General features: G+C 43.3%; 2 protein-coding genes across 2 annotated transcripts in view; one reads left to right on the top strand and one right to left on the bottom strand.

Annotated features, from left to right (window-relative positions):
* The window catches only part of SHOC1 (shortage in chiasmata 1), a 119,165-nt gene extending 112,182 nt beyond the window's left edge, over nt 1-6,983 (top strand). Inside the window, exons 33-36 of the mRNA XM_073346129.1 lie at nt 2,839-2,990; nt 3,904-4,165; nt 5,022-5,024; nt 6,871-6,983. Of these exons, the coding sequence (XP_073202230.1) occupies nt 2,839-2,990; nt 3,904-4,165; nt 5,022-5,024; nt 6,871-6,971 (518 nt within the window). The 3' untranslated portion in view covers nt 6,972-6,983. The remainder of the gene's footprint in view (nt 1-2,838; nt 2,991-3,903; nt 4,166-5,021; nt 5,025-6,870) is intronic.
* Nucleotides 6,984-15,699: 8,716 nt separating this feature from the next.
* GNG10 (G protein subunit gamma 10) lies at nt 15,700-25,062 on the bottom strand. The gene is made up of 3 exons (XM_073345621.1): nt 24,876-25,062; nt 19,552-19,683; nt 15,700-16,687 (listed from the first exon to the last, which is right to left on the bottom strand). Exons 1-2 carry the CDS (start codon nt 24,954-24,956, stop codon nt 19,558-19,560), a joined length of 207 nt encoding a protein of 68 aa, XP_073201722.1. The 5' UTR covers nt 24,957-25,062; the 3' UTR covers nt 15,700-16,687; nt 19,552-19,557.
* Between the last annotated feature and the right edge of the window lie 417 nt (nt 25,063-25,479).

Genomic DNA, 25,479 nt, shown 5'->3' with positions numbered 1-25,479 from the left:
CTCATTATCAAACTAGGGAAATGCAACCTAGATGGAGCTACTATAAGGTGGGTGCATAACTGGCTGGAAAGTCATTCCCAGAGAGTAGTTATCAGTGGTTCACAGTCATGCTGGAAGGGCATAACGAGTGGAGTCCCTCAGGGATTGGTTCTGGATCCGGTTCTGTTCAGTCTCTTCATCAATGATTTAGATAATGGCATAGAGAGTACACTTATAAAGTTTGCAGACAATACCAACCTGGGAGGGGTTGCAAATGCTTTGGAGGATAGAATTAAAATTCAAAATGATCTGGACAAACTGGAGAAATGGTATGAAGTTAGCAGGATTAAATTCAATAAGGACAAATGCAAAGTACTCCACTGAGGAAGGAACAATCAGTTGCACATACAAAATGGGAAATGATTGCCTAGGAAGGCGTACTGCGGAAAGGGATTTGGGGATCACATTGGACCATAAGCTAAATATGAATCAACAGTGTAACACTGTTGCAAAAAAAAGCAAACATCATTCTGGGATATATTAGCAGGAGTGTTGTAAGCAAGACATGAGAAGTAATTTTTCACTCTAGTCCATGCTGATTAGACCTCAACTGGAGTATTGTGTCCAGTTCTGGGCCCCACATTTCAGAAAAGTTGTGGACAAATTGGAAAAAGTCCAGAGAAGAGCAACAAAAATGATTAAAGGTCTACAAAACATGACCTATGAGGGAAGATTGACTAAACTTCAATCTTTGTTTAGTCTGTTTGTTTAGTCTGGAAAAGAGAAGTCAGAGGGGACAAGATAACCATTTTCAAATACATAAAAGATTGTTACAAGGAGGAGAGAGACAAATTGTTCTCCTTAACCTCTGAGGATAGGAGAAGAAGCAATGGGCTTAAATTGCAGCAAGGGAGGTTTAGGGTGGACATTAGGAAAAACTTCCTAACTGTCAGTGTGATTAAGAACTGGAATAAATTGCCTAGGGAGGTTGTGGAACCTCCATCATTGGAGATTTTTAAGAGCAGGTTAGACAAACATCTGTCAGGGATGGTCTAGATAATACTTAATCTTGCCATGCGTGGAGGGGACTGGACTAAATGACCTCCTGAGGTCCCTTCCAGTCCTATGATTCTATGTATGAGTGTTATCCATATTTAGATGAGCTCGTATTTCAGTGTATATGTATGAAGAATAGACAGTAGGATCAGATTAATCCATGTGCTTAGATACTATGGTAATGGGCGCTATGCAAAGCCTTGAAAGACTGTGTGTCAGTTTGTTGACTTCAGTTGATTTACTGTGCAAGATTCCAGGGGGTTGCAGTTTACCCTACTGGGCTAGCCATGCTGGTGGAGGCAGATGTGATTGTGCTGCCAGCCCTCACTCTGGGGGTTCCACTAGGAAAGGCAGCCTGAAGGCTCAGACACCTGTGGCTCCCTAGAAAATGTGTGGAATCAGCGCATACCCTTTCTGAGCCGGTCCTGTATACTTTATAAGTAGCTTGTTGCAACTCCCCTCCTGGCATACCTACTGCTATCAGGGTTCCACAGACAGACTTGCTCTGGTGGGAGTGAATCAAGCCCTGTGACGTCAATATAAAAATTACTGAAGTCAATTAAGTCAATTAATTGATTTCGGTGGAGTTACAATAATTAATTTGAAACCAGTACCAAAGACCACCTCAGTGGGCAACTTCCTGTCTTTGAAAGATCCCTGCTTTCCAGGTCAGTTTTATTTGGCTTGTAGTTAAAAGCCACCCTTATTAGGCAACCATTTTTCCTGGTCATTTGGATGGTCATTTAAAATGGGCTCCATGGTATAAAAGATAGATACACAGTGAAGATGATATATCCTGTGTCTCTTCTGTTTCTGACTTTTTTCCTTAGTTCCTTTGGTAGAACTTGATTTAACAGACATAATATATTCAGCAAATGTAAATGTAAGCTGTAAAGTCCTTAGTAAATTTGAATCAGTTAAAGAATTTCTAGATCTGGACAGATAGTTACTTTATTTAAATGTACAAGAGTGCAGAAAGGTGCTGTAGTGCAGTGGTTCTCAACCATGGGTCTAGGGTCCCCTGGGGGGCCACGAGCTGGTTTCAGGGGGTCCACCAAGCAGGGCCAGCATTAGACTCACTGGGGACCAGGGCAGAAAGCTGAAGCCCCACCACATGGGGGTTGAAGCCCAGGGCCCTGAGCCCTGCCACCCGGAGCTGAAGCCTGAGCAATGTAGCTTTGCAGGTGCACCTGTGGCAGGGGCCCCAGGCAATTGCCCTGCTTGCTAACCCCTATCGCCGGCCCTGGCTTTTATATGCAGAAAAACCAGTTATAATTGTGGCACAGGTAGGCTGTAGAGTTTTTATAGCCTGTTGCGGGCGGGTTGGGCCTCAGAGGGAAAAAGGTTGAGAACCCTTGCATGGATTGTCCATATCCAAAGTTCATTGAACTCAATGGAAGCCTTTCCAATGACTTCTGCGAGCTCTGTATCAGGCCCCAAATGTCCTTGATGGTTTTTTAAAACAGAAATCTTAAAAGTAAATCTGATTTAACAGTAAACTCGCTACTTACTGGCAATAAGCAGTTGATCCTTACAGCACAAAAGAAAAAAAGAGTATCCCAACCTTCCTCAGTAGAATTCCTAAGTCATCACTGCCCTCATCAAAAGACCCTGTAAAGGAGGAGCCTGGACTGAGATGACCCAAACAACTTGCTTTGGAGAACATGTAACACTCCTCTCTCTTAACTAAGCAACTAAAATAAAATATTAACTTCCTCCTCCAGTGACTTTGCTGCACTTGGGGTGAGTTTAACAATCTGAAAATCTTATATTATTATTATATATCCTGTTACTTGTGTCTAGGCCGACTGGAAACTAATTATCCTCCAGAAAAACTCCGAGACAAAACAAGGGATACCAAAATGCATTACCAGATCTCAGAAGCAGACTTATACTGTCAGGAATTCAAGGACCGAGAAAAACAGTTTGAAAAAGCTGGGCTTTGTGTTCTCAAGGTAAAGAGAGTGTCCTTGGTAAAAAGAATCTGAAGAAATCTTAAGGTATTAGACATTTACAAGAACCTGGATGGAATTAAGAAGGATACATTTTCAAAAAAGAAAAAGATCAAAATCAATCAGTTCCTTATAATATTTGAATGATCTTAAGTGAAACTGCAAATGAAACCTAGCTTTATTGCTCAATTAAGATGACTGTTTAGAAAATGTTACAGCTGATCATTCAGAAAGATGCAGTTAAATCCTTATTTACCATTTTAGAAGGCACCATATGTTTGTTTTATATTTTGAAGCCTCAAGTGCTCAGTTATAGTGAATTCTCAGGGATCAAGGGGCTGATTCTGCTCCTGATGTAGTCAATAGTAGGTTCTAGGCTCTACTTTAATGCATGAAGGGAACACAAAGATGTACAGCATATACATAGAGAAATATAATCCTCTCTAGAAGATACATTCTCTGTGGGAAGGCGGGAGTATTGTCTAATGAAGCATTTCTCAAACTGGGGGTCCTGACCCAAAAGGGTGTCGCAAGCCTATTGTAGGGGGGCGGGTCATAGTATTGCCACCCTTACTTCTGTGCTGCCTTCAGAGCTGAGCAACTGGAGAGTGGCAGCTCCTGACAAGGTGCCCAGCTCTGAAGGCAGAGCTACCACCAGCAGCGGTACAGAAGTAAGTGTGGCATGATATTGGGGCAGAGGGTGTCAGGTCAACACTTTATTAGAGGGGGTCGTCACAGCCTGAAATACTTTCAAAGGGGGTCCCAGCAAAAAATGTTTGAGAACCCCTGCATCAAGAAGAATTTACTTGATGTACAAAGACCACCTCTCATGCTGCATTAGAACTCTGATTAGGCTTCCAAACATGCACAGTATCTTATCTCTAAAAAAGATTTATTTAATGACTTTCCATTCCAGCAAAGCTCTAAGAATTTTCAAGGAGAATTTAGAGGCTTGCCATATCGCTGTCCAGAAGCTCAGGTTGAGGAGACGCTTTGGAGTGAATATCCATCCAGCCATGCATTGGATTCATTTGCACCTGACCTCCGGCTCTGTGATTCAGTTGCAAACCCAGATGAATACCGTAGTCTGAATTTTCACCAAATAGCTGGAGAGTTTTCAGGAAAGAGAAGGCCCAGTGCATCATTATCAAACTTAATAGAAAAGGATGTTTTAACAGGTATGGTAAAATCACACACAAGTGCTGAGATTAATCTCTAATTAAACTAAAAATCAGACTACCTGGAAGACTAGGTCACAGATTTTTCTGTAAAATAGTTTTCAAATCAACAGATCAGTTGCTCTTTCATTTTAATTAGCTAATTTGTAGAAAATTCTAAATATTATTTGTATTTTTAATGCAAGCAGGAGTTCCTAGCATTTTAAATATGTGCATTTTTTACTCTAATGGGGAATAGTTTTTTTTTTAAATTATCATGACTTTTTTTTTTCTTTTGACAAAATATTGAAAAAACACTAGTGCTCAGATTTCACAAAACTTTTACTTATTCCCATGACCTGTGTTTGAAATTCATTTAATAAACTTACTCGAATTATTTTTAGAAATGTTGACAAATTTTTTTAATAAACATAGACCTAGGACAAAGACAACCACAGGGCTGAAATTTTTTTCACCCGTAGTGTTAAATTTAGCAGCCACAGAAAGCAAAATCCTGAGCACATTAAAGTGAATGGGAGTTTTGCCACTGACTTCAGTGGGGTCAGGATTTCACCCAGACACTTTGTGTTCTCTGACATATATTTGTTATGACATCTATTTTGTGCAGCATCCTGTGCTTGAAGCCCCCTTCTTAGTTTTGCCTCCTGCACCTACCCCTTCTCTGTTCTTGAGTGCTTTTGAAAACCCACTTCTTCAATGAAATTTAATGTATGTATTAATATTAAAATACCCTGTTAACCCTGAAGACATACATTACTCACAGAAGAGACTTCATATCCTTATTGTCTTCACTCTGTTCTTCTTCCCATCCCCTCCTTGGGTGTGCCATCTTCTCCTGTTTATTTTCTCATTTTAGATGGTAAGTTCTTTAAGGCATGGTCTCTCTCTTTTGTAAAGTGTAATGCATATCCATGGCATTTTAAAAGTAATAATTAATAGTAATTACTGATCTCTATCAGTAACTCTCATTGTACCATGCGCCACAGAACCTTTTAAAAATTATGCCTCTCCTCTTCAGTTATTCTCTCTGCCACCCTTACTCAGAGAGTGAAATCAATAAGATGACTTGCAAAATAAGTCCCAAGTAGGAAGGGTGGCAAAATCTGGCCCATTAATGATAATTACAATCTAATTTTGATATTATGGGCCAAATTTAAAAAAAAACACCAAAGCTGAGATTCTTGGACAAACCTGGTTAAGTCCTCATGCAAACTAATGACTAGCTAAATCAGTTTTGTTATATGTGAATTGGCAGCTTTGTGTGCACAAGTGAGACCATTGTATGTTTAAATATGGATGCACGCATGCATGTGACTTTCTTTATTAACCCCTAATTTTTGAAAATTTAGTCCCAGGGGCAAGGAGAGGTCCTGCAGTATTCATAAATGTAATAACTGATTACAGTTATTTTACATTTTGATCTCTTCATTGTCCAGTGAAGCTGAGGAGATACCTAAGTAATTACACCAAAATCATCGATGAAAACCTGAGTAACTAATTGATATCTTGTTCATGGGGTGGTTATGGCAAGCTGGCAGTGAACAGGAGAAAAGTTATTTGAAATGTGGTACACTGCTTTTATTTCTCAATCTTTGGGAATTAAGGTGATTATAAGGAAGTTGTAAACAAATCTGCTGCTACTCCTCTCTCCCTGGGTAAGTCTGAGGTACAGTGTGGTGGTTAGCAGTACTTCAGTAACTGTAAAGGAAATTGTCTAGTCAGAAGAGAAAGTTTTAACTCTAGTAAACCAGTTCTGTAGAAACCAATGACCTGCCTCCAGGTCCCACTGTCCTGAAAAGCACTGATCTCTAGTTGAACAGATTTGTGTAATACCAAGAACTGTCATATCAAATCCATACATAAAATAATGAAACGTGATTAAAGCAAGAGGAGGAGATGAGCCGTGGTTTTGTCTTGGCTCTTGGCAGAAAAAGTTATTTTTAATTCACTGTTCATGAGCAAAAATAAAACAAAGACTAGCTCACAAAGCATTGCCCCATTAAAGAAAAATGTCATGCAACTTCCATATTTCAGAAGCTCCTACAAAGTCAAAATAGGCCTAAAAAAATCAGTGTGGGAAGATAAAGTTTTATTAAATCTAAAAACACTTAGGGTCAATGCACCAAGTTTTTTCTTCTGTAACAGATGAAGTTCCTAGTTAAGTTTTTTTTGGTTTTGTTTTTCCATATTATGTATTGCTAGGGACAAACAGAATCCTGTACAAAAGACTTACGCAAGATTAAGGAACAAATTTTCAAATATTTTGCTTTTAAAATTATTTGTAATTTTTAAGTGTAGACATTTTTAACTTGAGAACATTAATAGTGTGTCCCTGATGAAAAATTTCTAATTACACATTTATTGAAGAGTCTCAAATGTACTACTCATCTAATATAAAGAAACATTAAAAGCATGCCAAAGTGTTGCAGTCCTTAAGTATATCACAGATTGCTTTTGTAAATTAATTCCCAGTTTAAAGTCACAAGATGTTTGTGCACATACTTCTATTAATGGAATTTATTCTAAAAATAGTAATCTGTACAGATCTCAGGCTGGTTACAATCTTGTCATTCTTTGTACAGTAGCACGCTATGAAAAGCTACAGCCTGCTATTACTACTGAGAAAAGCATCGCCAAGTCTACACAACTAGGACATTGTTTTGTAGTTATTCACTCCTTTCTTATTTCCCCCCTTTCTTTCATAGGTTTAGGCTTTGCACAAGTACCACAGCTCAAAAAAAGGCGACTAACATTTGAAAAAGCCCCTGGAAGAAGTGATGGGCAAACTCGTCTTAAATTCTTTTGAATTAAATGGAGAGTCTTACTACAGATATTTTTTTAAATTAGTGAAAAGTTTCAAGGGAGCCATTTTAAATTTTGTAAGTATTTCTGACCCAATTCCCTGGTCATTTTCATATATTGAGAAGTTATTAGGTTAAAGTTTTTGCATGTTTATTAAAAGGGGTTTTTTAAAATATTTTACCAAACAAGTTAGTTACTTAATCTGGAGAATTACAAGGAAAAATGTCTATTCTTAGATGTAAATTAAGATAAATAAAAACTTTTCCACTTTCACATACTGCCTTTCTATAATTTGTTTCCATATCTCATGAATTAATTTAAAAGAACCACATTGTTCTTTACACACACAAAAAGGCAAATAAGGGCCTAGAAGCTATACATTTAAACTCTTGGAGTTTCCTTGATCATTTCAGTGGGGGGCCTGGGTTTGCTCCTGAGAGAAAGGTGCTGGGCTTCTGAACTTGCAGGAAAAAAGATCCAGAGGCGATTCTGGCAATTATGGGCCAATAAGCCTAACTTCAGTACCTGGTAAATTGGTTGAAACTATAGTAAAGAACAGAATTGTCAGACCGATAAACATGCTATATTGGGGAAGAGTCAACTTTTGTAAAATGCCTCAGCTCCTTCTCCCCACTTCCCCTGGCTCTTTAAGACAATGTGTGGAGAGTGGTGCAGTGCAAGAGACTGCTGACAGGTCATCTGTCTCACAGAACTGAGCAGGTGAATGCTGATGAAGCTAACCATGCCCTGGTCCTGCCTCCTTCCAAACTAGTCCCATGCCTGCTTCACCCCTACAGTGAGCTTGTCTAGGCATTTTTGCATCATCTTAAAGCAGGGCTTGAAACCAAGGTAATTAACACCAGTATCCTCCCCCACCCCCTTAACACCAGTGCAGAACATCCATACCTGGGAACTAACCCCAGTGTAGCTACAATGCAGTGCAAAAAATCCCTCAGGTTGACAAGCCTGGAGTCCCAGTCCCACATTTTACTTACAGTGGGGTTTCCATGGAATTATAGGGGAGAAGCTCTTCTCATGGCTGTTTGTTACTCTAAGCAGAGATACTTCCCAATTAGTGCCTCTGTTCCAGAATCACTGGAATAGAGCATCTGGCCATATGTTTGTGTTTTAAAAGTAAGCAAGCTGCAACCAGGTTTGGAATGATCTACCCCGCTCCAAGGAAATTTCCCACAAGGTCCCTGAGGCCTCTCAGCACTTCAAAGGCAGCCAGTCCAAGGCCTATACAACCCTTTGAGCAATGGCTGCTGCTGGCAGTGCTTACCCCAGATATTGGATGGCAACAAAAATTGCTGCTGTAATCTTTAGGTTGAAATATTCCCACTTAATATTAAGTTGTTAAAGATGAGGGTGCAATAAAACCCAACTTAGTTTTCAGGGTCGAGCCTCTAGGTTGGTCACAGGAAATTTATTTAGTAGAGGACAACTCGGTGACACTATAAATGACACAACCAAACTTTATTTAAAATTATGATTAGTTAAACAAACAGGCATACAATTACTACTTACTGTGACAGACCCGGATGAGTGGGGTGCAAGGAACAGGGAGTGAGAAGGCGTGCTGCTGGAGGACTGAGGAGTACAAGCATGATCAGGCTTCAGGAGGAAGGTTTTGTGGTGAGGATAAAGAAGGTGCTGGGGGGAAGGCAATGGGGAAGTAGACCAGGGAGTTGTAGGTGTCACGCAGCTGATACAGGAGACATTGTAGACAGCTGCTATCCACAGGGTCCTGGGCTGGAAGCCTGTGTAGAGGGCAGGCCTAGGTTCCCCCCATCTCCTGATTGGACACAGGAGGAATTGACCTGCTCTGTGAGAAACACCAGAAGGGAAGGTCTATTTTGGAAAGGGATCTGGCCTGTCCCCGACCCATTAGGTGGGACGACAGAGACTGCGGATCTTGTTCTCTGTTTCCCCCATGCTGGCCAGTGATGAGGTTAGCTGAGTGAATGGCAGGTTTGAGCCTCTAGCAGAAGTGGCCAAACTGAGGGCTGCCGTGAACCTCTGAGGTGAGCAAATCTGCCAAAAAGCGCAGGACCCACCAAGGCAGAGGAGGAACTTTGTCACATTACACAATAATGCAGTTACACTGACACTAGATGATGAAATGATGTATCAATGCGTGATCAGTCCACTGACAACAGAGTAAAGTACAGCCTGGGATCTGACTATACCCTTTGGATGTTAATTGAAGTTTTCTCCAGTTTAACAAAACTTCTTTTTATACCCCATCATAATACTAATTAATATTAAACTGTCCTTTACCACAATTACATTTCCACCATTTCTTATTAGCTTTTTACATTACACATTATTTAAATTAACATCTGCACCAAAGTCTTTCCCATTCCATCAATATAGACAGCATTTTAATAAAACATTTACAGTTCTTAAAAACACTTTTAAAACCTTGCTCAAAATAGTTGTAACAAAAACATCACCATACCATAACCTTGGCTCATGTCCTTGCTGATTCTTACTTTCCATAACACTCTGTCTCCAACTTATCTTTGACTTTTTTCACACTAGCTACTTCGATTTCCCAGACTCCGCTACACTTAGGCCCAAAAATAGGCTAATTTAGGTAAAAGTAATTTCTTAACCCAAACAACACTATAGGCTACACTGCTCCGCCCACTCCACCAGTTTCCTCTAGTTCTTCAGTGTCCTCCTGATCCAGCGAAGCAACTTAAACATGTCTGTAACTCTAAGCATGTGCCTAAATCCTTTTCTGGAGCAGGGTCCTTGTGAGTAGTAAGGATGCTCAGGAGTAGTAACAACCACCCGCGCTTCCTTGGAGGTGGGGGAGGACAGGGGGAAAGAGGCAGACTCTAGAGCTTATTGAATAGGGAACTCAGTTGAGTTTTTAATGGACCAAGCAATGGGACTTTCATCTTTTCTTCCTGCCCTGCCTAAAACACATTCAGCTTAACTGCCCCCTTTCTCAAGTTCATATCACTGCTCCTAGCAATGACCACTTACATCATATAGGATAGTGTATCTCCTTAGTGTTTGCACCCTTTAGGTATTTGTAGGCTGTCATGATCACTCGGACCTCCTGCATCTTTCTTTTCCCACTTCCCCCAATTTGTCTCTAATAAGCACCCCAGCATGAACACGGTATTCCAGGTGCCGGTGGCCAAGAGCCATAGAAAGGGGCACTATTATGACTGCCTCTACACAGTTGCACTGGCCATTCTTCTGATATATCACATTACAAATTAATGTATTTGTATTACAGTCGTGCCTCTTAACCAACTGAGAACAGGGTCTCATTGTGCTAGGCACTGCACAGGGTCGAATCCCTGTCCCTAGGAGCTTATCATCTAAGCAGGCAAGTCAGCCAAAGGATAAGGTAAAGGGATATACAAGCAGATGGCCTGATCCAAAGTCCATTGTAGTCAAACGGGGATTTCCAGGCCCAGACTGCAATTGTCTGTAAACATATTAGGGCCGTGATTATTTTTAGAGGGGGAACATGTGCCTGTTTCATATTAGTACCACAAATTATTTCTTGCATTACTTGTGTTCCAAGGTTCTCCATCATAAATTCTCTTCCCCAGCCTAATATATTAACTTACAATTTTCTCTACTTTTGTGCTGTTCTGTTTTTTTCTGTCAAGGTTTCTAATAGCTTTAGATCACAGTCTATTGTTTCCACTAGTATTTCCAGAAAGTCCCATTTTCATATTACCAACTAGTTAGATTTACATTTTTACTCCCTTTTCTAGATATTAATGAAGAGGTCAAAGCAGACCTGGCTCAGTACAGATGCCTGTGGGTAAAACATTAGACACCTTTTCCTGATCCAGTACATCTTATTTTGTTTTTAGTCCCTCAGCCATTTCACAACAAGGTTGAAATGTTCTACCTGTCAACATGGGGTGGCACAATTCTCCAAAAGTCTAGGTTCAGAAGTCTGGGATAGGCTCATACTAGAGCAGGGGTGGGCAAACTATGGCCCGTGGGCCACATCTGGCCCGCAGGACCATCCTGGCCGGCCCCTGAGCTCCCAGCTGGGGAGGCTCACCCCCCGACCCCTCCCCCGCTGTCCTCCCTCCCCTGCAGCAATGCCGGCTCGTGGGCAGCGCGGCTTGTGCCCACCCACCTCCCAGGCTTTCAAATAAGCCTGTCCTGCTGCTCTAAGTGGCATGGTAAAGGGGCGGGGGGGTGGGGGTTGGATAAGGGGCAGGAGGCCCCAGAGGGCAGACAGGGGGCGGTTGGATGGGGCAGAGGTTCGGGGGGCGGGGCGGTCAGGAGACAGGGAGGGTTGGATAGGGGGTGGGAGGTCGGGGGGACAGGGAGCAGGGGGTGTTGGATAGGGGGTGGGGTCCCAGGGGGCCTGTCAGGGGGTGAGGGTGTGGATAGGGGTTGGGGCAGTCAGGGGACAGGGAGCAGGGGGGGTTGGATAGGGTGTGGGGTCCCAGGGGGGGTGGTTGGGGCAGGGGGTCCTGGGAGGGGGCGGTCAGGGGACAAGAAGCAGGGGGGGTTGGATGGGTCTGGGGTTCTGAGGGGGACAGATAGGGGGCAGGGGCCAGGCTGTTTGGGGAGGCACAGCCTTCCCTACCTGGCCCTCCATACCGTTTTGCACCCTGATGTGGCCCTTGGGCCAAAAAGTTTGCCCACCCCTGTACTAGAGACTTGAAACTCAAGAGTCAGAATCCTGCAAGACATCCAGCGCAGAATTATAAGGTAAGTAATTTTCCCTTTTTCCTAGTGCTGTATGTCCCACTGTGCCAGGTCTTCCACTTGTCAGTTTTTTACACTAAAGATATTCTGGAACAAGGACTGCCTTTATTTTTGTGGACTCTTAAGCACTCAGCCTAATGTCACTGCTAAACAAATAGTAAAAAAATGATATCAAATGTACCCTCAAGTGCTATATAAGTAAGACGGAAGACAGAGGTCCCTGTCCTAAGGAATTACAAATCTAAGTAGATGATTAACAAATTATGAAAGGAAGATAGACAAAAAGCAAGTGATTAAGCTATGAAATTTAACAGACATCTTATTACTTTTCTTCTCAAGGCTAATCCCAGTTTTCATTTTGGAAAGAATCATCAAAATGTAAAGCAACTGACAGCAATGAAAGCTTTTGCCTTAAAAAAGTTATCCTTAGTCCTTGACAGCCACTGAGATCCTTCAGCACCCACCGGTATCACTCTAATATTTTGAGTGGCTCCTGGTGAATTCTCCAGCACTGGCCATTTTTAAATGAAGACTGGTTGTTTCTCTAAAAAGATCTGTTCCAGTTCAAACAGGAATTATAGGGGGGTGCGGATGGGGGGGAGTTATCTGCATTGCATTCTACTGGAAGCCTGTAGAATACAGACCTTTCTGACCTCAGAATACATTTGTGGGTGAGGAGAGAGGCACTATCTGCCATTGTTGCCTCCAGTAGAAGACGACGAAGAGACCTGGCCCCCATTCTTCATCTGAAAACTTGACCTCTGTGAACACTTGGTGGTTAAAACTGCTGTCATGCTGGAGAGACATATGGATCAGGCTGTGGGATGTAATTCCCTTCTGCAGGAACGGGTGTAGCAATATATGGTTTGCAGAGGAATGTGTGTCAGCTCCAGAACATCAGTATTTGTTCTGTAGCCTCTGGTTTAGATGATTTAATTTTTCAGACCCTAAAATATTTAAAGTTTAATGTAATACCTGGGGGCGAGGAACAGATGTAGCAGGATGCTTATACTTGCAGCTTAAAGTCACCTTGACCTTAAGCTTTCACCGAGTACATGTTCTGTATCTGAGCAAAATAAATAGATCACCAGAGACAGCAGTTTTGTTTTCAGAAGGAAAATGAGATCCTGGCTCTAAAGCGAGAATTCCTAGAAGTAAATATGCTGAACGATTTCCTCTTGCAAAAGTCCTGCCTCAACAGTGACAATGCTACCAGCAGCTTTTAACTTAAAGTGGGATCCGAAATTGTTGTTATGCAAGTTGCCTGGGAAGGAGGGTTTAGAAAAGATCTTTCATATGCAGTATTCAAAATCATTATCTTCTGTAGAACTGCAAAACAAACCACCTCTCCCGCACTTTACCCAGAATAGGAGGTGGATTTAAATAGACATTGCAGTCCATTTGCTATTTCTAGCCCATTTTTGTGGTCACTTGACCAAACCACTTTCTTTCTATTTGCATCATAGATTAGGTAGTGTTTTTGAAAACTCTCCCCCAAACTGCTAAACTCAGGATTCTGTTGCTTCAGTGTAAGACTACAGTTCTGCAAAAACTGTCGTAGATAACCACAGGAACGGGAAAAATACAGCTTCTACTCCCTAGCCTGTATTTGTTCTTTCACACATACAAAACTTTAATGTGAACATACAAGAAAAGTTAGTACAGAACATTGACGGAGAACCTACAGTGGATAACTTTAAAAACAGATACAAGCATACACTGCCTTCAGTAGCCTAGTTGCGAAGGGAGTGTAACTTGCTGTCTGTATTCATTTTATGCTGGTCCAGAAAAAAGGGAATTACAAAGCTAGCTGCTGCAACATCTTAAATAAAAAGGAAAAACCCCAACACCCAGTGTTAAACTATTTGTCTTTGGCTCGCTCTCTCCCGCACACACAAATGCCCACACAGAGGCAGTATTACTCAAAAAAGACAACTTTCCCCATGAATTTAATATTAAGAAATATTAAATGCTTTTAGCTTCTAAAAGAGATGCATTTTTTAAAAAAAATCCCAGCATGTTAACACAGAATTCACTAGTGATTTTTTGGGCAACCCATGTTGCCCAACTCATCCTTGATGACTCTGTCCCTATTTTTCTTCCACTCGTGCAGAAAACACCTACCTCATGGCACCACACTGCATCTTTTTCTCTGAGCCTGTCACCTTGCAGTCAATACCACCAACCCTCAACCAAGTCGAATGGTCACAGTTCAATGATAGACCCAAGTTATTTGTAATTTGCTTACTTTCCAGGTGGAATATACCTGAGGACTGGCAAATTTCCTATCTTTCTATAGGCTATTGGGTTGTATCGTACAAACGGGAGGCACTTGTTGGATCATATTAAAGAAGTTCTGTCTTAAATTCACAAATGAGTTTGATTCCCTATCGTTTAAATTCCAGGGTATTACTAATTAAGAGGTCTATTGGTTCTTGGTTTTACTGTTTCTCTCCCTCTCTGTGTGAAACTTGCAAGCTGCTAATTGTGTTAGTACATCCTAAGACAGAGTCTGTTCTCAAAGCAATACTTTGTAACAACTGTTCACACAGGGAGACTCAGAGCCTGTCCAGACTTTGTCACGACAGAAACAGCACACAGAGACTCCCCGCCCTTTTGTTGTATTTATCTCGCTTTGTTAACAACTGTGATTAAAATAGAGATAGAGGATGTATGTGGATGGATGCTTGGTGTGGATAGTAAATGATCAGGGAGGTGCCAGCCTAAGAATCCAGTGTCAATCAGCTGAAGAAGGCGTCAAGTGGAAACAACCAGAGGACCCCCCCCTCCCCCGGAGGGCAGAGTGGAATCCACCCAACAGCCTCAAGGATGGGAGAACCGAAGAACAAGATAACATCTGGCAGCATGGAGCCGTCAGAAATGTGCCATCTGCTGATTGATTCAGCAACAGCATGATGAAGCAATTCCCATAGACTGGCATAGGAAGAAATTCCTATAAAAATGTTCTCTAGAAACTGAGAACTTTGGGGTCTGATTCTGCAAACCAACTTCCAGGAGCATCAGATGTACATCTGAGAAAGCCCTGCTCTCTCCTCGTGTCCAGGCCACCTGGCCAGTGGCTTGGCACGAGCAACTCTAAGGCTGGTAACAATGATATTAACCTTGAAGAACCTGTGTGTGTGTATATGAATGAATGTGTGAATAAATATGAAATTGAATGGCATGTTATAGCTATAACTAACTGCTTACTATGATTCTTTCTGTATTCATAATAAATGTGGCATTTTGTCTTATTCCCTTTAATAAGATCCTGCTGGTTTTTATTTTTTTGGTATAACACACTGATGAGGAAGAATGGTCTTGTGAGGGTCCTGCTCCGTCACAAACTACCTAAATTTGAGCAAGTCACTTTTTCCCTCTGGGCCTCAGATATCCGTCTGCACAATGGGGATCATAGAATTTCCCTGCATTGCAGCAGCATTGTGAGGTATAGACACTAACAACTGTGAGATGTTCAGGCGACCTAAGATAGATAAGAACAGAACGGAGCATCGTGGCTGGGAGTGGAAAGAAGTCCATAAATTCTTTCCTGTGGAAGGAAGCAGAGTTCACATTGGCAGGGCATATACATAGGCACTAAACTAGTACACTCCTCTTCCGTACCTCACCAGAATGAAGGTATTTGTGAAAGATGCAGGGTGAGATCCTATGGGATTTGGATGCCCAGTTCCCAGTGACATTAATTGGAAGTGAGTGTTCAAATCCCTTAGTCCCCTTTGAAAATTTCACTCTAAGGAATCATACGCACCTTTCATATGAAATACTCTGTGCACATTTCTTCTTATAAATTGGATTATGATGCCTTCCCTTATTCACACAAAGAAGTTAAACATCTATAACTACTGCTTTTCTATTAACAGGAGACAAACTTTTCTGGATTCCTGCACTAACCTATGCAGCCCTAAATGCCGCGTAATTCATGAGCCCTCCTTCCCATATCTAAATCAGAAAATCCTCTGATGAACAAACAGGTCTCCTCTTCCTTATAATAAAACAAAGGTCAAGGGCAGTAGGGAAAAGAATTTTATTTCCAAGCTTCTAAAAGATTAATACAAACACTGGAGAGTAAACAAAATGAAAAACTATTAAAAAAAATAAGCAGGGTCTTGTAAAAGTGCTCTGTAAAAAACCAAAGGCACACAACCAACAACATTATACACTCATAGAGGCTTAATGAGTTGTGTATTTCAAGCCTTGATAATTCTGAGTGTGAACTCAATTTGCATTCTTGTTTTTCTAGTGTTCTGTGAATATTGTTAACCATATCTTAAACATCTGTTAAGAAAACTCCAACAAAGCAATATCTTGAGAAGCACAAATAAGAAAGAGAGTAAACAGGTTGGACATTCTGTAGTGAATGTGTCCTAAGAATCAAGTCTGTGCTACATACTGTCAGGCAATTTCTATAAAAGACATCACATACTGATTTAAAGGCAGCTGGAAAGCAGTCTGAGTTAGCTCCCAAGTCTTAAAAATTTTAAAAAAACAAAACAAAAACACCTTTCCATTTGGCAACACTGTTCTCTTACTAAAAGAGGGTTCTTGTGTATTTCAACGTGCACTTGGTGGGTGTCTGTTCTGAAAATGTAAATACCAAGCGTGGGTAAGAGGAAGAGGCAATTTAATTTAAGTGTGTAGAAAAATCCTTAATCCAGGCATCACAATTATTAAGGGCGGGGGGGGGGAAGTTATTTGGTAAAATGTTTAAAATATTTTTCCTTTCTAAAATGTAAACAACCTCATCATTAAATAACCTTGCGTAGTAACTATGGAAACAATGTTAACTCAGTTATTAAGAGCGCTTTCTCATATAAAATACTTTACACATATTAGCAAAAGATCTAGTGAACTACTGATACTCCAGAATAGACTGATAAATATCCAGGAGATTGGTTTGGCCACAGAAAAAGTAGGGCACAGAGATCGTGTTTTCTTGAGAAGGAAAGGCAGCTGTTATTCATTTCATGCTTGAAGAAAACTCTCCACCGACGTTCCCTACAAAAGGGAGAAGAGGTTTATTAAAGGCTGTCTTTGGTTTTCTTCTTTAATAAATTCTTCTCACAAGCTGTAACACAGAACCCTCTTCACGGTGGGTTAGGTTAAATGAGCCACTGTTGGGTGCTAGCTTCCTGGAATACTGTAAAATTTGTCCTTGCCATTTTATCCTCATGAAGCAGTAACAAAAGTGCTATGAAATATTGGTCTATTAGCAAAAGAAGAAAGACATAAAACCCAGTACCCATTTATGTACTTCTGGAATGCTTGCAATAAATCATATACTGGGCTCTTACTCCTCAAACAGGAGAAAAATCCTGTATCTTGACAGGCCAATGTAACCATATGATACTTTAATTTCTTGACTCCATCTGAGTTAAGTCCTAGAAACACATATACACAAGTAGAATGGCAACCTCATAAAAGGAACAGAAAATAGAAGAGTCACTGTCATCCTAAATATCACATTTGCAGGGACACCTAAGATTATTGTAACAAAGAGAAACGAAAAAATATTTTTCTGTTTGTGCATTTGATAGCATTTTGAGCCACCAGTTGCACTTTTTCCTCAGTCAATTTCCCCTCTTTCACCCAGATCCACAGAGGTGGGTTGGCTGAATGGTGAAGGTCGCAGGTTTGAGTCTCTCTCAATCTCACAATGAAAGGCCACCTCTAGTTCACCCACCTGCAAAATAGTGCCTGATCCATAGGGTTAGAGTAGCCAAAGATAGTCAGACATGATGCTGACCACACCACTCCCTTGTGTGCCACTGGCTATGAAACAGATGTGCCTTAACCATGTCAGCCCGATGACCCATTGGCTCCAGGAGCTTTTACTTTGACACAGCTCCAGCGGAGAAAACAAATATTTAAAAAAATAGGAAAATGTGATTTTTAAAAGCACAAAATTTGGCAGAGGGACAAAAGTACCAATTAAACCAAATAGATTTCAAGTTGACAGTGTCCTCTAACAAAGAGCAAGTAAATGGGACTCTCATCAGTCCTCCTGTCGTGGTAATTTATTTACCCTCCCTACTAGGGGTTACCACCTTATTTGTCACTTTTAAAGAATTATGAGGATGGCTGCTCTTACATTAAACATGATGACTGTGCTATGTAAGATTTTTAGGCAAGACACAAAGGCTTGATCCTACAAAGAATTACTCACACCCTTGTAGTACCAGGGCTGTCCATATGACTACGGATGGGAATAAACACATAGGTGCGAATACCTTTGCAGGATTGGACCCTAATGATTTGTCTGCACTCAGTTTTTTTCTTAATATTCCCACTGTTACTACCAGCAGGGCCGGCAATGCAGGGAGCACTAGTGTAGACAGCGTTCAGGTTGCTGCTGGTGAGTGAACCACATTGTTTAGACTTGCTCAGAGCAGGTCAACGATGACAGTGGTTACCAGTCTACACTAGGCCCTCCATGGCTGCCATCTCTCATGGCTGCGCCAGCTGTCACAATGGTGGGAAAAAGCCTAGTGTAGACAAAGCCTAAGTGAACTGCAATACAACATGCAAGTCGAAAAGTGTTGTAACATGCGGAGAGTTATTTAAATCAGTGCCAATGCTCCAGCTTCATTTGTTTCTTTCAAGCCGCGTGCAGCCTCTTTTGGGACTGTGTTAGTTAGCAAAGAAACTAATCAAGAATGCAGTTCCATTTGATGCACTACCAGGTCCATCATCAAAAGCTGAAGAGAGTTAAAGGGTGTGAAGTAACAGGAAAAACGGTATGTTTGAAAGACTGCAAATGGCATGGAACATGTTAAATGCTGTGCTTAAGTTAATTAGAAACTGGATGATCTATTATTGGGTCAACAGAATCAACCATGTATGCTTAAGTTTACTGCACAGTCAATCCTTCCTCTAAATTTCCCTCCTATCCCCAGATAACTGATCTGCTAAAATGGTACCTCATCATCAATGCAATATCTGCTGGAAGAAAGCACCCCCTGAAATCACTTCCTAGACAATATTCATTTCTAAACCACTGTGAATGTAATAAGAAAAGGAGGACTTGTGGCACCTTAGAGACTAACCAATTTATTTGAGCATGAGCTTTCGTGAGCTACAGCTCACTTCATCAGATGTTTACCGTGGAAACGGTAAACATCTGATGAAGTGAGCTGTAGCTCACGAAAGCTCATGCTCAAATAAATTGGTTAGTCTCTAAGGTGCCACAAGTCCTCCTTTTCTTTTTGTGAATACAGACTAACACGGCTGTTCCTCTGAAACCTGTGAATGTAATGTGAAGGCCACCTCCCATAGGGAGATGACTCAACTTTGGGGGAAGGGGAACTGGGTCCCTTACTGGCCATTTTGGTAGTCCGCCATGCTCCTCTGGAGGGACAGTTTCCTACCCTCAAGTGGAGGTAGCTGCCTTTTCCCTGGTCACTGCCAATGGAGGAACGGGGATTGTGAGCACCGCTGAGTAGAAACAATCTACAGTTACAGCGGGAGAAGATAAAAGCTAACTTGGAAGCGTGCCATCAACGCCTGCTGCCTTTGATCTCTAAACCCTTCCCAGACTCCAAAATGAAGGAGGGTCTTATCTGAAGTGCAGAGAATCAAATCGATTATGCACCCAACATCCTGCTGTTGCTGAAGGCTCGTTTTAAAAATAGCTACAGACACCGTATCTGCCAACAAGCAAAAGAAGAGAAGAGGGACGTCCAGAGGGAGAAACATGTTTTAACTCTAGTGCCCAGAGGGCCAGAGTAGAAAAAAAGTAAGCACTTTGCTAGAAAAGAGGTATTATTGGTATGTATGTAAGAGGACCTAATGGAAACTTGTCATTTCTAGGGCTTTGGGTTTACAGCAGGTAGCATATACGACTTCTGTTGTTGCTACCATACCTGACTTCAGAGTAAAGCACAGGATCTCGGCTCCCGGAAAGGATTGCTCCCAGCAGGAACTCCTATGAGCAGGGCATCTTTGCAGGCGTTCTGCATACAATACTGCTGAAGTTCTGCGGCTGCCTGAGAGACCTGTACAAGGAAAAAGAAATACCCTCATACAGAGGGGAAACCAGTTCATTCCCTGACATCTACTACATAGTTCCTCTTTTTAGTAACCATTATCACACAGAGTGGGAAAGCAGCCAAGCCAGCTCCCAAAGCGAAAAGTGCCGATTAAAATAACGCAGATTCAAACGCGCAAAGCTCTGGCGAGACAGACGCTACGTTTTACATCAACGAGTATTTTCAATTCTGAGCCACAGCAGCGTGTGGAATGTAGGTGTTGGTGCCACAGAATTCAAGTTCCATTGTGCCACACAGAAGCAATTCAATTTTCCGGTGTACTTTATTACAAAATAGTCACATAGCAACGTACACAGCGCTTCCCACCATGGCAAACATCGTTCCCATCCCAAAGAGCTTACACGCTAAATAAGAGAAGACAAATCAGGCAAGACATAGGATAGCAGCAGGGGCAGAGTGAAGGGCTTAAAATTTGAACCTCCCTTAAAAAATGAAATTTAGGTCAAAATTATCAAGCTTCGGTGCCTCAAGTTAATCTCCTAAATCTAGATATAGGCACCTGAAGAGGAGTGGCCTGACAGGTCTGAAGCAAGCTCAGGAGACGGAAGGTATTGAAGAGCCTGAGGCATCCATGCTACCGTCTTAGACAACAGGCTGGTTAGCCTGTGCAACTTTTGGAGCTGGACAGAGAGAGATTCAAAAATCAGATGTCAAGGATGCAGACAGCAGCGTGGATCCAGGAAATGTTTAAGGACAGGGTGTCTGTCTGCCAGCCAGCCTGGTAGGATTTTAGTCCGCCAAAGGGCGGTATTGGAGAACACTAACTGGAGTCCCCAATCACCAAGTGCGACATCCTCACTTGAAGCTACCCATTAGGCCTTTTTCTGAGCTCAGGGAATATAGCTCTCGCTCTCTGTGCGGCGCCCCAGTGCTCCCAGACGAGGGGATTGGAGGGGTTTACTTGCGGGATTGGGACAGTGACCCACATCCACAGAGCCATCCTTAGGATTTAGGGGGCTCTATGCAGTATTATTAAACTGGTGCCCTGATGCCCAATGGCAGCCTGGGCTCGCGTGTGTATTTTAGATGCAGGTGGTCTTTTGAAGGATTTATTAAAAAAACTATATTCTGAAGATCCAAGCATTTAAGGCTAAAGATGAATACTCAGATTGTGCATCTAAAAATCTAGGCAAGGATTTTTTAAGAGATGTGATTTCATAATCTTCAGCAACACACTAATGAAATATTTTTAAAGCAAATTTTAAACTAAGGTCCTGTAGACTAACATGTTCTGAGTAAATATTATGGTAATGCACAACTGTTTTGGTCAGGAAATTCAGAAACTTACAGTATATACCTGGGGGTTGGCAAATGCCTGTTAAATGGCTTCACTACCGCTTGAATGGCTCTTTAAGTTTCAATGTTGAGCTAATAGGTCTGGCAGGCTGGAGGCTTTTTCATTTTTAACGACTAAATCCCCTCCAGAGGAAGATTCACCAGGCTGCAGCAGCCAGCCGTGGTGGGTGCCTGCAGGAAGGGTCAGAACAGGGACAGGAAGTTGCGGGAGGGTGGACACTAAGACCCACAGGTGCCCCAAATTTTCAGGTGCCCTAGGCAGCTGCATATGCCTAAGGACGGCCCTGACCCTCCATCCCTAGGGCCTGGTGAGCTTGCTGCCATTCTCAGACTGTCAGATCCAGCAGCATTCCCAAGCACACGGTGTGGCTTTTCTCTTCCCTCTTACTCAGTTCCCTTTTTGGGATCTGTTCTATTCATTGCCAGCCACCACTCCCCTACAATATTAATTTTTCTGAGTATCTCCTCCCACCACGCTGTGTTCAGAGCCTCAGAGATGCTTGAGGCAGCCTCACCCAAGAGGCAATGGAGAAGTGACTCTGACTGATTGCCATTCTCCCTGATCATGGAGACTCCCCTTCTGGAATGCCTGAAGGGTTTCTTATTCTTTCTCAGTCCCTTCCTGGGACCGGCCCCATCATTTCCGAGCCATGCCATTCTCTGGACTGCAGCACCAGTCGCTACTGAGAAGCCTGAAAACTGGACCCTTTCCTGTTGTGGCACCATGCACCCAAAGAACTAATTGGCCTATTTAAGTGCCCTATGTCAATACCAAAGTGCAGAAGATAAGGGCAGGGCTAGACAGTGCTCTACTATGGAGTAATTAGCAGAGTGTGTCCTGCATATGCCATGTTGTACAGTGCTCAGCACCATTCTGCAGCCCTCTTCTGCCTACCTTTGCTGACACAGGCAAACTCTGCAGCCAGCCGATGAGCAAGGAGCCATGTATATCCTACTGCTGTTGATAACTATGTCTGAAGGAGGCGCACACCTTGCGTGTGGCAACAGTGCAGTAGCAGTCTCTGTGACACAGGTTAGTAGTGTTCAGTAGCAGGGCCATCTGTCACTATGGCTTGTGCGTTCTCAATGCAAGCCAAATGTACATTTCCCCCCCTCACTCCCTAATCTATCACATTTCAGCAGATGGCAATAAGTGTGCTCAGCCCAGCCGCCCCCCTTGTGCACGTCCCTGTACGTAGGTGTCACTTTCTGACCAGGCTCCTCCTTTGCGAAAGTCTTGCTCCCTGGGCACTCATCTGGAGAGAGGGGCAAAAACCCTAACAGAGCATGCAATCATGGGGGTGGATTTCCCTCTGCTAATTCATCACATACTCTGAACAGCCAAAAAAAGCTCTCTTTTCTCCCACACAGCTCAGCATCTTTTAAAATCCCCCTGCATGTTATTTCATCATTATATTCTCTTCCTTGGTGTTTCCTCTTTTTGTGCCTATTTTACTGCTCTGTGATCAAATTATCTTGCTAAGAGAAAATTAGTCTGATTTTTTTTTTTTAGAAGAAGTCCAACAAATAAAACCAGAGAGCCCAATAAACAATCCAAACATCTTCCAACAAAGAACAAGGCTGGAAATTTCTGCCTGGTGGGTTAATGTTATCGAGAGTTGAAAACAGAAAATTGGAATGGAAATGCTTAGGCACCCTCAACAGTAACAGACAATATTGCACTGCTACAATACAGAAGACCTGGGCACATCTGTACTGTTGACCAGGCTATTCATTGCAGATTCCCAAATGTAATGAATGAACATGCAAGCAAACAAATGATAAACTATGATCCCTGTTACTGAATCAGTCCACATGTACTTTGTCATTTTAACTACTATTGTTTAGTTTTAATTACTGATAAGCCTTCTTGGTTATATTAGTAAATGTATTAGAGAGAATGGTGCATTGATGTTAAAATACCACCTTACTTTCATCATGTAATTGTACAGGTCAGGGAGTTATGCACTTGCCACTTTCACTGCGAAGCAGATGAGCATAAATTAGAAAAATCTAGTCTCAGCTGTTTCTTATTTATAAAATAGCTGGCTAAACAGCTACCATTTAAAGTATTGAAGCTGTATTCAAATCTGATTTCAAGATAAGCCTGTTTTATGAACTGGGCAGTGTAAGTTTGTGTGCACACTTGGGGTGATGAGAGAGGAGGAAAATCCTGGATACAAATTAATTTGACTTTCATTGCTTTACAGCCTGAAACACGGTTGGACTTTGCACATAGCTTGAAAGAGTTCCTTTATCAAAGCTACTGTGGAACTTGTAATTCTAAAATGATCACCAGCTATAAAACAAGTCTTTTTGTTGGCAGGATTTTATAAAAGAAATAATTATAAAAACAAACATACACACATCTAGGAATTGGCAGGCATCATTACAGCCTCTCTATTCAAGTCTAATTGGAAGTGGGTGAGATCATCAGGTTTGAGGTCTAGATTATCATGTTTGTGGATCAGCAACAAGAATTAATGAGGGTCTGCTATATTATTCATTATAGCCTTTTTTCCTAGGAAATGCTCTCCTGCCACACTGATGAGTTGGATTGGCAGACACCCCGCATGCTGCATCCAAGGCTCAGAACCTGTCCCCAGAAGTACATCATTCAATCACTCTCTCCCAGTCGTTTATCAAAATACCGCAAACTGAAGAAAATTAACTCCCTCTACCCCATGTAGATAAATAAAGGTAAGCTGGCACAGACTGCTGAAGGACCTCTCCGCCCCATAGCTTTCTCCAAGTTTGCTCTTCCCACCAGCCTGGGGCTTGGCCAAGTCCTTGCCTACTTCTGTCCTACTGAGCTAGCTCAGGAAGGGGCAGCTCATTTTATTTAACACCAAACCCTACGGAACAACAGAAAATAAGCCCATGTTAAAAAGTGCAATCAACTGATGGCTTTTTTCCCTTGTAAACTACCACAGATCTGGGGGGGTGGGGGCAACTGGGCCATTGGTTTGATGAGACTTCCATGCCAGCTGTTGGCGACGTTCTCTTTGTAACATAAACAGAAGCCACCAGACCTGAAGGTATTTCTCCGGATCCCAGATCAGAAGGCCCCCACCCTAGATGAGCCCACCCGCCTGGGAACCAAGTTGTGCCCAGAAGCAGCTAGCCCCTCGGCGGCCTTGTCGAACCTACAATCGCTGTAAGAAGGCCCTTTTTTGACCCCGCCAGGTGATGAAAGCCTGATCACAAAGCTCCAGCCCTGTCCCACCAACTGATCCTTGCAGTGCAGCAAGGCTGGGGAGCAGGGATCTCTTTCCCCAAATGCCCCTGTCAGCTGAAGAGAGGAGCTGCTGAGTTTGTGCTGCCCAAAGGAGCGGAGCCTGTTACAGAAGAGAACCTAGAGCCATAGGCCGAGACCAACAGCATCCCTGGGTTCCCACCCCTCACAGCTGCGTCCATCAGTGGCTCGCCCCCCCCCCCCCCCCCCCCCCCCGATCTCTGCAGAGTTAGTCGTCATCGCCCTTTCCTCGCCTCTGGGTGCAGGGGCCGCTGCTGTCGGAGACTGGCATAGGGTGACCAGAGAGCGAGTGTGAAAAAAATCGGGACACTTCTTTTCTGGGAGGGGGAGGGCACAGAGTCTTATATCAGACAAAGCCCCTAATGTGGCGACCTCTGGCCACCCTAGGCTGGGTGGTGGGAGCTAGCAGAGTGGTGGCTGGACCCCCCCCAGCCAAGTCCCAAAAGGGGACTGAGCCCCGCAAACCAGAGCCACGCTGCTCGCCCGCTTTCCTTGCCACTGGCCTCCGGTTTCGCAGCGGGCCACCGGAGCCCAGCCCTCCCCACCCGCTTTGCGGGCAAGCCGCCCCCTTGCCGGGGGCGCTCACCTTGATCCTCTCCACCCCCGCCTCCAGCTTGAGCTGCTCCACCAGTCGCTGCATGCTGCTCAGGCTGGCGTTGGAAGACATGCTGGCGGCGAGCTCGGCACCCAGGCGAGCCCAGCAGCCCGGGGAGACGCAGGGCAGCAGGAACTGAGCTCAGAGGGGGAGGAGGCAGCCCCGCTCCGAGCTGCCAAGCGGCAGCCGGGGCCCCGAGCACCATCTAGAGGCCGCCACGGCGCGGCGCGGCACGGCGCCGGGGCCGGGGCCAGGGCCCGATCCGGCGGAGCCACGCGTGCCCCTGCTCGTGCGTGGCCACCCGCGGCGTCAGCGCTCGCCCCGCAGTTCGGCTTGTAACTGCCCCGGCCCCCGGGGGACGCAGCGGGGAGGGTTTGGGGCCGTGCTCGCGAAGTTGCCACACGGCTTCAAGATTGCACTGGCTGGGCCGCCCGCCTTGCAAAGGGCCGGACGCCTGATCCTTGCACGCTGGCCGCTCGTGAGGCAGGAAAAGAAAAGGCTTCCTCAATTAACCAGTGCCCCGATGATGGGAGGCGCCTCTTTGTTCCAGCTGTCTGCGAACGCGGGAGGACAGTGGCCCTGCCTCGCATGGATC

This window comes from Lepidochelys kempii, chromosome 5 (genome assembly GCF_965140265.1).
Source record: "Lepidochelys kempii isolate rLepKem1 chromosome 5, rLepKem1.hap2, whole genome shotgun sequence".
Taxonomy (NCBI): domain Eukaryota; kingdom Metazoa; phylum Chordata; order Testudines; family Cheloniidae; genus Lepidochelys; species Lepidochelys kempii.
Note: the sequence above shows the minus strand (reverse complement) of the source record. Positions and strands in the feature narration are given on the sequence as shown.